General features: G+C 46.0%; 1 protein-coding gene across 2 annotated transcripts; it reads left to right on the top strand.

Annotated features, from left to right (window-relative positions):
* The first annotated feature begins 2,695 nt into the window (after nucleotides 1-2,695).
* On the top strand, nucleotides 2,696-16,275 carry iars2 (isoleucyl-tRNA synthetase 2, mitochondrial). Of its 2 annotated transcripts, XM_080849831.1 has the most exons (24): nucleotides 2,696-3,087; nucleotides 3,517-3,639; nucleotides 4,022-4,175; nucleotides 5,166-5,314; nucleotides 5,444-5,493; nucleotides 5,731-5,840; nucleotides 5,994-6,084; nucleotides 6,427-6,542; nucleotides 6,815-6,984; nucleotides 7,148-7,238; nucleotides 8,139-8,290; nucleotides 8,667-8,827; nucleotides 9,181-9,283; nucleotides 9,436-9,529; nucleotides 9,930-10,007; nucleotides 12,353-12,461; nucleotides 12,829-12,931; nucleotides 13,072-13,197; nucleotides 13,331-13,462; nucleotides 13,630-13,736; nucleotides 13,852-13,997; nucleotides 14,572-14,762; nucleotides 14,984-15,128; nucleotides 15,598-16,275. In XM_080849831.1, exons 1-24 carry the CDS (start codon nucleotides 2,827-2,829, stop codon nucleotides 15,741-15,743), a joined length of 3,108 nt encoding a protein of 1,035 aa, XP_080705957.1. In that variant the 5' UTR covers nucleotides 2,696-2,826; the 3' UTR covers nucleotides 15,744-16,275. The 2 variants fall into 2 exon arrangements, with proteins under 2 accessions (XP_080705957.1, XP_080705958.1); XM_080849832.1 differs by lacking the exon at nucleotides 9,930-10,007.
* Nucleotides 16,276-17,711: the final 1,436 nt, after the last annotated feature.

Below are 17,711 nucleotides of genomic sequence, written 5' to 3'. Positions count from 1 at the left end.
ACATCTTAGGACCTTAGGTTTAACCAGTCCGTTCCTGAGGGGAAGCAGCAACTGTGCAGGTAACATCGTGTCGATACGATTGGGGGTGGATCCTTTCCCCATCAATTTCAATCCTTGGTAAAAAAAAAAAATAAGCTGACGATTATGATTCATTTTTGTTTAACAATGTTGTTAATATTCACTATGTTAAAGTAAAAACCTTTGAACCAAATGCAATAAAATAACGCCAGTCAACTTCGGTGATACCGAGGTCCATTGGCTGAACTGATACTGAACTCCTCCCAAAAATCATACAGCCAGGACACTTTCGCATGGGCAGGGCAGGCACGTGTTCATGAGCTAATTAGGTGAGCATTGAGCAACTCGCGCTAGAACGGAGTTTCTCTAAAGCGTCTTGACCAACCACCGTGAGAGTGTTGAAAATAAGAGACGGATCTTTTAACTATGGCAACTGTTCAACGACGTTTTGGGGAAAGCACCCCCGTTTTGTGAAACCCACAATACATGCGAAATACAGCCTAGACAGTCCCCCCATGGGGAAATTCCAGCCCCTTCACTCAACTAAAGAGATTCAAGTCACTCGGGCCCACTTCCCAGATCCTACAGAACATCAAAATGTGAGGGCAACTTGGGAACTTTATTGTCGACAAAGCATTACAAAGAACATTACAAATCACGAACGCATTACAATGAAACTTATTATAGTCTATATTTTTACAAAAAAAGAAAAAACCTAAAGCATTACACACTTAAACAGGGGTTTACACTTTTTATAAAACAATTATAGTTAAGCTAAATCACAATATGTTCATGCACCTGTTGGAGATGCGCAGAAGACGGGCAAATTTAACCGTTGGCTTTGTAAATGTGATCACTGAGCGCAAGACTTGCAAATCACAAAGCGCCTCGACCAACATGGTGGGTTGACTTCCTGGGCACTTGTGAATTTAGGCGCTTAAAAGTTACTGTCCAATACAAATACACAGGTACAAACAGTGGCATAAAGTGAACAGAAAAAAAATCGTGCCAAAGAGCGGAGTTTTGTACATCCTCGTTGCACATCAATCGCCACCTGTGTGTTTTGGAGTTCAAAGCAAGATGTTAGAGCAGTCCTTCGAGTGGGACGGGATTTCTGGACGCTCGGAATTCTGCATGAAGAACCAGTGGTGTGCACCTTACGTGGGAGAAATCCCGTCCATGTTGTTGCCCACCTTCCGTCAGTGTACAGTCATTTCCATCCCAACACACAAACCACGGGAGACCGATTCCCGAGAATTTAAAAAAGTATGCTCTTTGGAGGCTCACAGTCTTTGCCGCGGCTCGTCACAGTCTTGGTGGTCTCAGTTTAATTTCCCATCCTCTAGCAGCGGCCGTGAATGAGCGTGCCCACAATAGACACTGGAAGTAGCAGGCTTAGGGCACCGGACTGAAACGTAATGCCGGCACCGGTAGCATTGGTGGAGTTAACGCCGCTGCTGGATGGGTTGTCGGTTACGGTAGTTAAGCTGACATTCGTGGCGGGCTCGGTATTATTTACCGCCGTGCTCATTTCTGTAGCATTCTGAGCAACCACCTGTTGAGAAAAAAAAAAGCATTTAAAAAGAATCAGAACAATATTGGCAACTGGGGAATAACATTTACGCATCAAACCCATTCATTACGTTACGCCACCAACTTAATTCTCACTTTTGGAACTTCGTGCAACTTCCATCGATTGACTGGCGCAGTCATTAGCAAACTATACTGTGCAAAAACCCTAACCATCAGCGAAGCTATTCTCAAACTAAGATTGACTTTAGTCTTCTGCCACAGGAGAAATGGATGCGGTACCAAAGCACCTCCATGGATAAACCATAAAAAAAATAGCTAAAGAAAATGTAGAAAAAAAAAATCTAGAACCTTTGGTATCACTCTAGACTACATCCCAATGTGATGGAAATCTTAGAGACGACAGCAACACCAACATATTGAATACACTTCTCAATTAGTAGTTACCGGTGTTGTGATGTGTACGGCCAGAAGAAGGAATCCAAGGTAAGTCACAACCATTTTCGTCATCTTAAGCGTTGATCTTTTTCTTTTTCGTTTAATGATACTCCACTCCTTACTAACGCTCAATCCAAAATGGTTTAGGCTCCACCAGTGAACCGCAAATCAATTTATACTCAAAGAAAGATTGACGTATGACGCACGGGTTTAGGCGCGCCCCTTCGAATTACCTGCCCAATGAACATGCCCCAAATTCGAGACTTTACAGGACAGAGTTGTGTCGTGGATTGAATTGGACTGTACAACTTAATGGAGCAGAGACAAACAACCTGTCTGAAGTGAAGAGCACCTGTCTATTTTGTGGAAAGGATTGGTAAGGCAGATTAATCATAGCTATAGGCTATTGATAACTATTTAAACTAGAAAACATGGACTCCGGACAGCATAGGCCTACTAATCACAAAATGATTCCCTGAATCGAGAGAGTGGAATTCAGGGCTCATGTCACAGATAACATCCTAGAAACAAGATACGATAATAAAACATTATAGTCACAGATGTAAACCATCATTGGGCTGTGAATCCACCGTTTTTGAAAGTGTGGCGCCCTCTGTCGTTCTAGTATCTCCATTAATAAAAAGGCGTTTCAATGTGGTTGTCCCTTACCGGTACCCGTAACAGGTTCATCCTTGCTTTTCTTCCGGGAGAAACAATGCCATTAGGTGGAGAAGGACATAAGCAGAAACAAGATTAACGCATATTCTAACACTTAGTTTTGGCAGATATCGTACGGATTATAACATTACACCTTGTTCCAAAGAACGAAAGGGTTCCTCCATGTTGCTCCGCCGGATTTCGGCTGTGAGCCAGTCCCTAGTGCGGCTGGGATTGAGCAGCAAGAAAAACGCACTCCTTCACCCTGCTCTCTCCTTTCCCGTGAGTCGCTGTCAGGATGTCAGCTCATCGGGAGATCCTGCACAGCCTGCCGCCGCTTCAACTTCTGGACAGTATCGGGACACTGTGCTTCTGCCGCGCTCAGAATTCCCAATGAAATTAACCGGACAGAAGCTCCTGGAGCGAGAGCTGCAGATTCAACGTGTACGTGCATTGCTGTTTGTGTAACTGTGTCTTGAACTAATGTGACGTTAGCCAAACTTTGCTAACCTCTTAGCATAATACGGTTATTGATAGACTTGTATCAATGGGTACCAAGTGGTAAATGTGGTAATGAGACAATTTCATGTTTATTTCTTATAGACTAATTGCAAGCATATCGTTATTTCCAGGAGCTCCAGAAGTTATTTCCAGAAATGTGAATTGGGCTAAAGTGGCTTGATCTTGTGTTGTTAAATTGGAGCCTAGTTGAAGTAGTTCAATTTGAGGTTGTCTAAGCCTGAAAGTTTGCACTTCGCTGATTTTAACACATTTACTTTATAACATAAGAGTTCCGGTGCCATAGAAACCATGACTTGAAGCTAAACTGGTAGATTGCTGATGGCATGTCTCTCTGGCGTATGCCTGTTACAGGAGTGTGGCTTTGACCTGCTGTATGCCTGGCAGAGGGAGAGGAAGGCCAAGAAGGAGTTCTGTCTGCATGATGGCCCACCTTATGCCAACGGAGACCCACATGTTGGACACGCACTCAACAAGGTCAGGGATCACTGCCGGACACTATTCAAGTATACTGCAGCAGTATTACTGCTACTCTTGTATGGCCCAGAGTTTGGTTGTACACAAGTTTTCTCCTTTGGGTTGGATGGTATTCTTTGCATGCATTTTCCCAAAACTGTTGTTTGGGGGTCAGAGTTTGGAAGCAAGAGAACCTACTCAAAGCAGACACGCTTTCTGCTAATTTGTTGTCTCTTAAGACGTCACTCGAGCTCCCTTTTGTGTGGAACCAAAAGTACTAATTATGATCTGTAATGTGTATGTTAATGTGATGTCATGAGGGAACGCTGGTGGTGTTGTTACCTAATATGACCTTGTTAATGGGCTGTCCCTTTTTAATGAGTTGTGTGACCTTGATCTCTAGATCTTGAAGGACATCCAGAACCGCTTTGAGGTGATGCGGGGTCGACAAGTGCACTACATACCCGGCTGGGACTGCCACGGCCTCCCCATCGAGCTCAAGGCCCTGGGGGAGCTGGGGACCAGCGGTCTCAGCCCCATACAGATCCGAACGAAAGGTCAGTGTGTTTGATGTACTGAACCAGAATCAGAATTTACATTTACATTTTGTCATTTAGCATTAGATGTCTTAAGGGCTGCAAGAACAAACCTCACATCAGTTTGTAAGCAGTATGTATGAATGACAGTTTTATTACCTTAATTAGGGATACGTTCTAGCCGATGTTCACTTAATAATTGGTGTGCGATTAACGATTATGTTCATTGTAGTGAGGGCATTCCAGAGTAATTTGTGTTTGTTTTGATCAGCGATAGCACACATTACTGTATTCAGTGCTAGCACACATTACTGTATTCAGTGCTAGGGCACATTACTGTATTCAGTGCAAGCACACATTACTGTATTCAGTGCTAGGGCACATTACTGTATTCAGTGCTAGCACACATTACTGTATTCAGTGCTAGCACACATTACTGTATTGAGTGCTAGCACACATTACTGTATTCAGTGCTAACACACATTACTGTATTTAGTGCCAGCACACATTACTGTATTCAGTGCTAGCACACATTACTGTATTCAGTGCTAGCACACACATTACTGTATTTAGTGCCAGCGCACATTACTGTATTTAGTGCCAGCACACATTACTGTATTCAGTGCTAGCTCATTTCTGTATTTTAACTGTATCTGAGGCCATTGTGATTCTACTGCTGTTCAGTAATCAGTGCATAATCTTATAATGTTAACATGATAATGAAAGTAGAGTCGGTCATACTTATTCAGAACATTTCACATTATTGGGTCAAATTGTCCCCACAGTTAAAAGGCTATGAAGATTTTGACTGAGGAAGACCTACCTGTATTACCATCCCAATAATGTGGGATGAAAAGGTTTCTGTGTGCCACGATCTCTGTGTGCAACAGTCTCTGTGTGTGCCATGGGCTCTGTGTGCCACGGTCACTGTGTGTGCGCTACGGTCTCTGTGTGCCACCGTCTCTGTGTGCCATGATGTCTGTGTCCCACGGTCTCTGTGCTTCCCCTCAGCTCGTGAGTTTGCAGAGGGGGCAATAGCTCGTCAGCGTGCTGCCTTCCAGCGCTGGGGCGTCATGGCTGACTGGAACAACTGCTACTACACCTTCGACAGCCAGTACGAGGCTGCACAGCTACGAGTCTTTCAGGACATGCACAGCAAGGTACACACACACACACACACACACACACACACGTATACATACAGGCAGAGACAAGTAGAGGCATAGGCCAGAGCATGAAGCACATTTGTGACTTTGATTGGCTTATTAGATTCTCTCTCTCTCTTGCAGGCTCTTATCTATCAGGATTATAAGCCTGTATTCTGGTCTCCGTCTACCAGGTATGGTTCAGAGCACTGTGTTCACTTAATTGTGGTTGTTGTTGTTGTTGTTGTTGTTGTTTGGACACGTTGGACAGAATTGATATTGGCCTTCTATATACCGTTTGTGTATTCTGTTCTCAGTATACACTCTACTGTCAGTATACACTCTCTCTCTCTCTCTCTCTCTCTCTCTCTCTCTCTCCTTCGTTCTCTCTCTCTCTCATACTTTCTTTCCCTCTCTTCCTCGTGAGCTAGGACGGCTCTTGCAGAGGCAGAGTTGGAGTACAATGCTGAGCATGTGAGCAAAGCCATTTATGCCACCTTCTCCATCAGCACCCCGCCACCCAAACTAGCTGAGAGTGCAGGTATGGAAGCAAATTATATACTCTCTCGCGAGCGCTTGCGTGCGTACACACACACACACACTCTTACACACAAACTCTTACACACTCACACATACAGCCTTATGTCATCACCCTGTATGTGAATGCATGTGTTTGTGTTTGTGTGTGTGACAGAGGAATGGGAGAATGTCAAAGCCCTTATCTGGACAACCCAGCCATGGACCATTCCAGCCAATCAGGCAGTCTGTTACATGCCCAAAGCTCAGTAAGTACACCATGCTTGCACAATCACAGACGCACAGACGCACAGACGCACAGACGCACAGACGCACAGACGCACAGACGCACAGACGCACAGACGCACAGACGCACAGACGCACAGACGCACAGACGCACACTCACACACTCACACACTCACACACTCACACACTCACACACTCACACACACACACACACACACACACACACCAATGACCTGAAGACACGAACACGACTACTCAACTAATCACGGATTGAATTGTGTGGTTTGTCAGGTACTCCCTGGTGAAGTGTGTGTGTGTTGACAGGTACTCCCTGGTGAAGTGTGTGTGTTTGTGGGTGTTGTCAGGTACTCCCTGGTGAAGCGAGCTGATGATGGACAGCATCTGCTGGTTGCCACGGATCGCATCGCCAACCTCTCTGTGGCACTAGGGACAGAGCTGGACACTCTGAAAACATTTACAGGTGAGTGCACACACATGTTCATATAAACACACACACACACACACACTGACAGAGACAGACAAAGAGAGAGACACACACACACACACACACACTGACAGAGACAGACAAAGAGACACCTACACACACACACACACACACACAGTCAGACAGAGACATACAAAGACACACATACACACACACACACACACACACACACATACACACACACACACACACACACACACATACATTGCCTCTCAGCATCTTTCTGTGCATCTCTTTGTTCCCTCTAGGGGCGGAGCTGGAGGGGGCCATGTGCCAGCATCCCACACTGGCAGATAAAGAGGTGCCACTGCTGCCAGCTAGTCACGTGACCATGGGCAAAGGCACCGGGTTGGTCCACACAGCACCCGCCCACGGCATGGAGGACTACAGCGTGGCATCCCACTTCAATCTGTCCGTGGTGCGTTACCATGACTCCTCTCGTTAAAGCGTGTGCGCTTTGGTTTTCTGGAAGTGAGATTTACAGAGCAATATTGAACTGTTGGCCAATGCATGGTTTCATTGTGTGAAGTACTGCAAGGTACTCTATAACTCCCGTACCGTCTCCCTCCCTCCCCCATTAGGACTGCATGGTGGATGAGGAGGGCATGTTCACTGAGCTGGCCGGCCCTGAGCTACAGGGCAAACTGGTCATGGCTGAGGGCAATGACACAGGTGAGTGTGGGAGAGGAAGGAGGAGAGGAAGGAGGAGAGAGGTGCAAATGCACAGTGAGTGTGAGTGTGAGTGTGTGGGTGTGGGTGTCGGTGTGGGTGTGTGTATGGTTGTGTGTATGGTTGTGTGTATGGGTGTGTGTATGGGTGTGTATGGGTGTGAGTGTTTCTCTTGCTTTGTATGTCCGTGTCAGTGATCTCTGGCTTTGTGTGTCCGTGTCAGTGATCTCTGGCTTTGTGTGTGTGTGTGTGTGTGTGTCAGTGATAGTTGGCTTTGTGTGTGTGTGTGTCAGTGATAGCTGGCTTTGTGTCTGTTTGTGTCAGTGATCTCTGGCTTTGTGTGTGTGTCTGTGTCAAAGATCTCTTGCTTTGTGTGTGTATGTCAGTGATTGTTGGCTTTGTGTGTCCGTGTCAGTGATAGTTGGCTTTGTGTGTCTGTGTCAAAGATCTCTTGCTTTGTGTGTGTATGTCAGTGATTGTTGGCTCTGTGTGTCCGTGTCGGTGATGGTTGGCTTTGTGTGTGTGTCCGTGTCAGTGATCTCTGGCTTTGTGTGTGTCCGTGTCGGTGATCTCTGGCTTTGTGTGTGTGTGTCAGTGATCTCTGGCTTTGTGTGTGTGTGTGTGTCAGTGATCTCTGGCTTTTTGTGTGTGTGTCTGTGTCAGTGATATCTGGCTTTGTGTGTGTGTGCCAGTGATCTCAGGCTTTGTGTGTGTGTGTGTGTCAGTGATCTCTGGCGATGTGTGTCCGTTTCAGTGAATCCTGGCTTTGTGTGTCCGTGTCAGTGATCTCTGGCTTTGTGTGTCCGTGTCAGTGATCTCTGGCTTTATTTGTCCGTGTCAGTGATCTCTGGCTATGCGTGTGTGTGTGTGTCAGTGATCTCTGACTTTGTGTGTCCGTGTCAGTGATCTCTCAGCTGCGTGACGCGGGCGCCCTGGTGAAGGAGGAGGACTGCGTGCACAGCTACCCCTATGATTGGAGGAGCAAGCTGCCCGTCATCATCAGAGCCAGCCGCCAGTGGTTCATCAACACACAAAGCCTCAAGGACAAGGCCAAGGTGGGCGCCTCCCCGCCCGCACCGTTCACTCACCACAGTTAGCTGATCTCCATCAATGAATAGTTCATTTGATCAGAACAGGACTCCAAACAGTCCAGTAGTAGAAGTGTCTGAGCGTCAGTTACTTTAGTCATGTATTATTTAAATGACTTTTATGTCATAAGCAATATAGTATTGCTGCAGACAGCTCATAGGTTCACAAGGAAAGGCCCACATTTAGACATCTTCTTTATTGTGTTTTGTGTTTTGTGTGTGTGTGTGTGCGTGTGCGTGTGCGTGTGCGTGTGCGTGTGCACGTGCGCGTGCGCGTGTGCGTGTGTGTGTCTGTGTGTGTGTCTGTGTGTGTGTCTGTGTGTGTGTACGTACGTGTGTGTAGGAGGTTTTGCAGAAGGTGCGTGTTGTCCCAGAGTCTTCGAGAGCCACGCTGCTGAGCATGCTGGACAGACGCACGTACTGGTGCATCTCCCGCCAGAGGAGCTGGGGTGTGCCCATACCTGTGTTCTACCACAAGGAGACTGGGGAGGCCCTCATCAACAAGTAATACACATACACACACACACACACACACACACTTACACACACTCTCACACACACACACACACATACACACACTCTCTCACACACACACACACTCTCTCACACACACACACACACACACACACACACACACTTTCACACACACTTACACATACACACACACACACAAACACACACACACACACACACACACTCAGTCACTGTATCCACACTGATAAAAAAACATATGCATATTTAGGTGGCAAGAAATAGTGTGTGGACATTGATCCTCTTTCTGAGCTTTTCACATTGTATGTCCTTGTGCTCGGAGCAGTTGATTTGATTAGGCCCTGCTTTTGTGTTGTGATTGACAGACACACTATTCCCCACATCGCCAACGTCTTTGCCGAGAAAGGAAGCAACAGCTGGTGGGAGGAGCCACTGGAGACACTGCTCCCAGAATCAGTCTTGAAGAAGGTGTGTATGTGTGTCTGTCTGTGTGTCTGTCTGTGTGTCTGTCTGTCTGTCTGTCTGTCTGTCTGTCTGTTCGTCTGTTCGTCGTTCCGTGTCTGGTTGAGATGTTATGTTTATTTTTTTTGTATCAAACTTTTTTTTTGTGTGTGTATTAGAGTAAAGCAGGTGCTGTGACAGACTACATACGTGGGGAGGATGTGTTGGACATTTGGTTTGACAGCGGAGTATCCTGGGCTGCTGTGTTACAGGGTGAGTCTGGAAAGACACACACACACAGACAACACACAGACAACACACAGACACAGACACAGACCTCATCCTGCTCAAAATGGGAACCAAATGAAATACAGTGGACCACTGATTTGGTAACCATGGTTTCAGTTATCCGTGGTTTACCCCAGCCCAAACCTATTAGGTGGAAACTGTGTTGTCATGTGTGCCTAAAGAATGTGTTCTTAAAAAGATCAAATTCATTTTTAAACAAAGTGAATCAAAGTTTTTTTTTTTTATCTCATTGAAAACCTTAGAATAAAAACTAAATTTGACACAAAGCGTATACATTTCAAAAATATTGATTTGGGTGCATTCAAATATGGATGTGTTGTAAAATATGGCAAGTGTTGATGTGTAAAGACCCTTCTGTTCACAGAGGGGGAGGAGGCTGAGAGTTCGGCCCAGAGCGAATCCAAACTCAGCTGGTTCACTCTGCCCAGTGCCTTGGTCCCAGGTCAAATACCCATCACTCGCTCTCTCGCTCTAACACACACACACACTCACACACCTCCTCTCTCTCTTTTTCTCTCTCTGCATGCAGGTGCGATGGTGCATGCCAGGAACGTGTCTTCACTCTCTCTCTCTCTCTCTCTCTCTCTCTCTCTCTCTCTCTCTCTCTCTCTCTCCTCTAAGACTAAAGTTCCTATTCCTTTTCCTTCTCGCAGTCAGGCATGCAGGGAAGGCAGACACACACACACACACACACACACACACACACACACACACACACACATTCACAGCCTTGTGTGATGCTCTCATATGTAGCTGCTGTGAAGGCCTTGGCTCTTGTTCCTGTTGGAGGTGTGGCTAGCCAGCACTGGACTGTTGGACATATAGGGTGACCAGATGCACACGGACCAGATGATGAACGAGTAGTACGTGTGTTTAGGACGAGTAGTACGCGTGTTTAGGACGAGTAGTATGTGTGCTTACGTCGAGTAGTGAGTGTGTTTAGGACGAGAAGTACGTTTGTGTGGGACGAGTAGTACGTTTGTGTGGAACGAGTAGTACGTTTGTGTGGGAGAAGTAGTACGTTTGTGTGGGACGAGTAGTACGTTTGTGTGGGACAAGTAGTACGTTTGTGCGGACACTGTGAGACAAGTAGTACATTTGTGTGGGACAATGTGGGACATGGTACCAACGCTGAGAGGTAACCTGAAAATATACGTGTATAAATGTAAACTCCTATACTTTGTCCTCTAGTCGATTCCACGGTACACCAGTTAGGCCATGAAAGACACAGGCTACAGATTTTGCTCTATGAAAGATCTGATGAGCACAGTGCTGTTCGTCCCAATGGCACACTAATTTGGCAATATAACATGTCTTTATTGATAGACATCCAATATAGCAGGTCTTTAATGATAGACGTCCAATATAACATGTAATTATTGATAGGCATCCGATATAACATGTCTTTATTGGTAGACATCCAGCATACATTGGCCATTACAGGCCCATCAAAGACAGCTGTCCTTAAATAAAGCAGCAGGCATCATGCAGCTCAAGTCTTTCAAGTTGGACTCCTGACCAAATCGAACTACAATATAAATAAGGCACAAAATAAAATATTACAGAAAATAATTTCAATGCAAATCTTTATATCAAACCAAACTCTAGCATGGTCAAAAGGCTAGAGTAGCCTTATTCTAGCATGGTCAAAAGGCATTTAAAAATAAAAAACAACTCTTCCCTTTTTTCAGCCATTCTTCTTTCTTGTCAGGACATTAACTTTTCTTTGTGGCCTTGTTGATGCCTGGTGGCTTTTACCTTCTCTGAAAAGTTTGTGTACGTTTGTTTTGTGTGACGTAGCAATGGATTTCACCCGCCCCACTGCTGCACAGTTTGATTGACAGCCGTCAGTCTACTCTTTTCAACCAATGGACAAAAGCCAGGCTTTTAGACAAGCTTGGCTGTGTTGCATTTTATGATCCAGATTGGATATGATGCATTTGTATGATCCAGGTTGCTGCATTTCACATAGCTCTATTAAACAGTGTAGAAACGAACGCAACACAACGTCTTAAGCGTTTAATTTAAAAAACAAGAGATCAATGAAAATGCAAGACATTTCCTCAGAATGGGAGATGCAGGTCAAAAGGTCAACATGCAGTGTAGTCCAATGCAGAGTGGGACACCTGGTCACCCTATTGACATACTAACCGTGGGTTTCCCCATTGGGCTTGTTGGCTCAGTGGGTGACAATGGGATACCTTTGCTCACCCTATAGACACAGATTCCTATCTCTCTCCTATCTCCATTTAGCTGTCGTCTTGGTTAGAAATTGGTGTCTGTGTTTCCTGTGAGAAAAGGAAATATTTGGCAACAAACAGGAATAAAGAAACACTAACTGTGGCTGCTATTCTGTCAAACTAACCTCTGTCATTAACTTTCACAGGCATCAAGGAGTCTTTAGCCTTCCCTTGACCAACTTCTTTCTTCCTCTAAAAGTTTAAATGGTTTTAACTTGTAATTAGTTGTACAGTACCAGTCAAAAGATTGTTTTTGCAAAAGAAAGTTTTTTTGTTTACTTTTATTATTTTCTTCATTGTAGATTAATACTGAAGATATTTAAACTACAAAAGAACACATATGGAATGATGTACTAAACAAAAAAAGCTTGCCATGCAGAAAATAATAAAAGTAAGGAAAAAACTTGTGGAAGTGTGTCCAAACTTTTGACTGGTACGGTATACAGTATAATGTTTGTCTGTTGTTTTTATATAATTTCTTCTTTTTCTTCTCCCTCTTATATACATACACACACACACACACACACACACACACACACACACACAGAGTCGGACCCAAGGGCAGATGTGTATATTGAAGGGAAAGATCAGCTGGGTGGCTGGTTCCAGTCCTCTCTCCTTACCAGCGTGGCAGTACGCAAGAAGGCCCCCTACAAGTACGTGTGTCTGTGTGTGTGTGTGTTTGTGTTTGTGTGTGTGTGTGTGTGATGTTTAGGACGAGAGGTCTAGACCTTTAGCATTCCCACCTTTTTGCCCTTGCGCATGCATAACAGAAGTTATGAACCGTTATGTTCAGCCATCTTTGGGGAAGCATATGTTGCAGGAAGCATAATTTCAGCGTGAATGCTGATGGCTTTAATAAGGAAGTGTTTGTCTTGAAATGTAATTTTCAAGCAGACTGATCTAGCGTCAGTGAGTCTGAGGGTTATACTAATTATACTCCTCTGCACCCCTCCACACACTCTTCCACACCCTCACCCCCCCCCCCCCCTCCACACACTCCTATGAACTTCTCTGTGGCAGGACGCTGGTGGTGCATGGCTTCGCCATGACGGAGAAAGGAGAGAAGATGTCCAAATCTCTGGGGAACGTGGTGGACCCCGATGTAGTCATCAACGGAGGAAAGGTCAGGACACCTAAAAGACAAACGCGTGACCGCATGCTACTATCCATTAACGGCAGACAATAATAGCAAACGTCAGGTACATGCAATTTTCTTAAGTTTGTTGGTTGCCCCCTCGCTCACACCTCCCAATCTCTCCCCAGGACCCCTCCGCCTCGCCCCCCTATGGGGCCGATGCCTTGCGCTGGTGGGTGGCCGAGTCGAACGTCTTCTCTGAGGTGCAAATCGGCCCCAACGCTTTAAACTCGGCCCGCGACAACATCAACAAGGTGTGCTGCTTACCTGTGTACCTGTGCTCGCCTAGCTAGCGGTTGGTCGGTGGTCTCTCCACTTGCATGTAGAGATTATTATCCTGTTATTCATAATTAACTTGGTCTGTCCCTCCTCTGTGTCTGTCTGCAGTTGAGGAACACGTTCAAGTTCTTGCTGGGGAACCTAAAGGGCTTTGACCCGCGTACCCAGGCTGTGGACTCTAAAGAAATGCACTATGTGGACCAGTACCTACTGCACCTGTTGAGGGACTTTAGCATGAAGGTGTGTGTGTGTGTGTGTGTGTGTGTGTGTGTGTGTGTGATTATTATTATTATTATTAATAATATTTAGCATTGTTGTAGACCAGTCTGTACAGAATGGTTTGGCATAAGATTTACCTGAAACTCTGACGCACATTGATAATGATTAAGTGTGTGTGTTTATTTCAGGTGACGGATGCCTACGCTCAGTTTGATGCAGGTCGGGTGGTGCGTCTTCTTCAGAACTTTGTTGCCAGAGATCTGTCCAGTTTCTACTTCAGTGTCATCAAGGACCGGTAACCATAAACTCCCTTAGCCTCACACACACACACACACACACACACACACACACATGAGCACTCTCTCACTGTTTCGCCACCTGAAAATGGTCTTCCCTCCCCTCTCCCTAAGGTTGTACTGTGAGGCAGAGGACTCCCTTAGCAGGCGCTCGTGTCAGACAGTGCTTGAGGAGGTCTTGGATGGGATGACTCGCACCATCGGCCCCATACTGCCTCACCTGGCCGAGGAGGTGTACCTGCACGCACCTGGACATGATGGTAACTCACACAAACACACACACACACTCCCTGAACCACGTCCCCCCTGAATCACTTTGCATACCCCTGGAGGTACGCGTACCCCAGTTTGGGAACCGATGACCTAATCTAACCATCTCAGTTGAATATCCTGTTCTGAATGGTCTGGCGTGTCTGCCGTGCTCACCTCCCTCCCTCTCTCTCTCTCTCTCTCTCTATCCCTCTCTCTCTCTATCCCACTGTCTCTCTATCCCTCTCTTTCTCCCTCATGGCGTGTCTGCCGTGCTCACCTCCCTCCCTCTCTCTATCCCTCTCTCTCTCTATCCCACTGTCTCTCTATCCCTCTCTTTCTCCCTCATGGCGTGTCTGCCATGCTCACCTCCCTCCCTCCCTCTCTCCCTCCCTCTCTCTCTCTATCCCACTGTCTCTCTATCCCTCTCTTTCTCCCTCATGGCGTGTCTGCCATGCTCACCTCCCTCCCTCCCTCCCTCTCTCTCTCCCTCCCTCTCTCTCTCTATCCCACTGTCTCTCTATCCCTCTCTTTCTCCCTCATGGCGTGTCTGCCGTGCTCACCTCCCTCCCTCCCTCCCCGCAGCTGGAGAGACTCTGTTCCAGAGTGGCTGGATCAAGAGCAGCTCGGTGTGGCGGCAGCCTGGATTGGAGGAGGCAGTGGAGGGAGCGACCGCCATCCGAGATGCCTTCCTCTCTTCAATCCCAGGATGCAACGCTGCAACGTACGAACTCGTCATCGCCATCGAGCCCGGCCTGTTTTTCGAGCTCATGGAGGTAAGGGATATGTGCAGGAATGTAACTGGACAGACAGGCATACGTTTTCTCCTTCGTTTTTCTTTCTGAAAGCCGTGTCTCAGGACTGGGGCAGTTAGTGGTGGATATAAGGCAAGGTGGTCACACACTGGGGCAGTTAAATGGCATAGTTGAACTTTTAAGTATTTCATTGATTTTATTTATTTTGGATTGAAAACCCTCTCTTGTTGCCCTTTCCCCAGACTCTTCAGGAAGAGCCGACCGCCACCTGCTCCCAGCTGACGGAGCTGATGATGTCGTCACGTGTGACCCTGACTGACAAACTCCCACGAGACCTGGCAGACGACGCCGTCATCAGCCGCGGATCCTTCCTCATCAACCTGGAGGGTACGTCCAGCATCCACCCTTACACAGCACCCCTCATGCCTGCATGTCTGAACATATTTATCATTGTCATATACTAATCTGTGTGTGTGTTTGCACGCTTGTGTGTGTGTGCGCGTTCGTGCGTGTGTATCAGTCAGTCAAATAACACATGAAGACTCAATACAGAATCAATAGTCTAAATCTACTGAAGTTACCTGTACAAGTGTACTACAGGTGAACTGATGCTGTCTTGAACGGGATGTCGCACCAAGTATTGTTTTTTATTTAGTTTGTTATTTGAATGTTACTATGCTAAATGTTACACAGTACTGTATATATTGCAGATTAGAACCATCATGGCACAATCAGTGCTATATTCAGAGAATATGAGTAATTCGCCCACAAACTCTGCGGTTGGTTGTCGACATGTTCTGGTCTTATAGGGTGATTTGAATTTGTGTTCCTAACGCGTGCTGTTTTGCCCCTGTAGGTGGCGTAATTCGAGAGGAGAGCGCGTTCACCGTGGCAGCACTGCCAACGTCCCTCTGCAAATGCCCTCGCTGTTGGCGGCACACGTCCGATTCGCCCGACTGCCTTTGCCCGCGGTGCCAATCTGTCCTTCAGGGCGCACAGTGATGATGTCACAGTCCCATCACGTCTTCACGTTCCCCCTTCGTCATCATCCTCTTCGCTGCTCCACCCTTTGCAGAACCAAAGCTAGCGCCAGCAAGGCTTGACTGGAGGAACTCAAGACTGGCAGTCATTCCCAGAATCCAATTTTTCCGGGGCGTGTTCTGGACTGAGTGACCCAGTTAGCGCTGACCGGGGTCACAGATGCCCCCAGAGAAAAGAACATGAAGGGCAGACTGTCGGTTACACTTTGTATTTATTCTGATGAATGGGTTTGACAGGCTCTGACTACAGCCTGACTCTGTGTTTCAGTTTCAAGGGTGACCGGACTGTTTTAAAAACAAGGCTGTTAATAAAGAAGTGTGTGCTGAATGTGCACACTCACACACAAGAGTATATATATGTATATGACCGGGCTCTATTAACCATGTAATGTTTTTAAGTATAAAGATTGGGAGAAGTGTGTATGGGTGTGTGGGTGTTACTCAGAGTGGATTTGAGCACTTCTGGCTGAACACATAAAACACCCCACAAGGCTGATGCTCTTGCCACTTGATTTGTTTGCTGCATACTTTCCAAATACATGAACTGAATGCGTTCAAAGTGTCAAGATATATTTATTTACATCAACTGGTTGAGCATTTTTAGCTGCGAGGAAACACCTGGGTTCGGTTCAAACTTTTTAATTTCAAATAATTTTTCAAATTCTGACCTGATGCTTTATTTGGCCGTTATTAGTTGTTTTATTATTAATTTAGTGTCTGCGAATCCACTACAGGTGATCCAGAACACGGCGGCGTGTCTGGTGTTCAACCAACCAAAAAGGGCACACGTCGCCCCGCTACTCATTGAGCTCCACTGGCTGCCTGTAGCTGCTTGCATTAAGTTCAAGTCAATTATTCTTGCTTTCAGAGTGATTACTGGCTCTGCTCCCACCTACTTAAATGCTCTTGTTAGGGCACATGTTACCCCCAGGATGATTTGCTCATCTAATGAGCGTCATTTAGCACTGCCGTCTGCAAGTACGGCTATCCAGACTATTCTCATTTGTAGTTCCACGTTGGTGGTGGAACGGACTGCCTAGCACAACCAGAGCAGGGGCGTCCCTCTCTACCTTTAAAGAAGCTCTTGAAGACCCAACTCTCCAGAGAGCACCTCCCTTCCTAACTTGCACTTCTACTACTACTTAACTTGCACTTACAGCGGTTACATTCCTGCACTTTTTTTTTCTATGTTACACTAGGTCTCTATTGCTCGTAGCTTGACTGTTCTCTCCCATGTACGTCGCTCTGGACAAAAGCGTCTGTTAAATGAATACATGTAAATCATGGCTTATGGTTAAGGTTCCAATTGATGCCAACCCCTCATATCTTCAAACAATCGTGCATCACTGAATTCCTCACTCAAAAACCACTTTCACAAAAAGAACACTACAGCTAGTGTGTGTGTGTGTGTGTGTGTGTGTGTGTGTAATGATATAAGCTCACACCAGTGCCACACTCTGAATACACCACTAGTCTTTATTCTGCATGAGTGACTCTTGACCCCTGACCCTCTGGGCTAGGAGCAGTGGCAGGCGCTAGTACAGTACTGCATATAAATACAGGAAAAACAACAAAATCAAATTGTCATCCTTTCACCGATTCATTCCTCCGTTATCTTACATTATTACCACCCCTCTCTCAGTCTCTCTCATGGTACAGACACACCTGACGACGACAACAACAAAAAAAGATGGACAGATTCAGCGCTTCAGAGAGGCTGGATTAAAACACGAACGGAAAAAGAGAGAGAATTAATGAAGCGTAGAAAAAGAAAGAGAACACAGAAGAAAAAAAACACCTCTGAAGACATGACCACCAATGACAAGACCTCTGGAATGGTGGAGGCCAGAACTGAACATGAAGCAGAAACATCTAATACTCTGTGTTTAAAGGAAGGTTGGGCTGAGTGTACAGAGCAGAAACATCTAAT

The sequence above is a fragment of the Sprattus sprattus genome (genome assembly GCF_963457725.1).
Source record: "Sprattus sprattus genome assembly, chromosome: 13".
Taxonomy (NCBI): Eukaryota; Metazoa; Chordata; class Actinopteri; order Clupeiformes; family Clupeidae; genus Sprattus; species Sprattus sprattus.
This window is presented reverse-complemented; position numbering and strand designations above follow the sequence as displayed.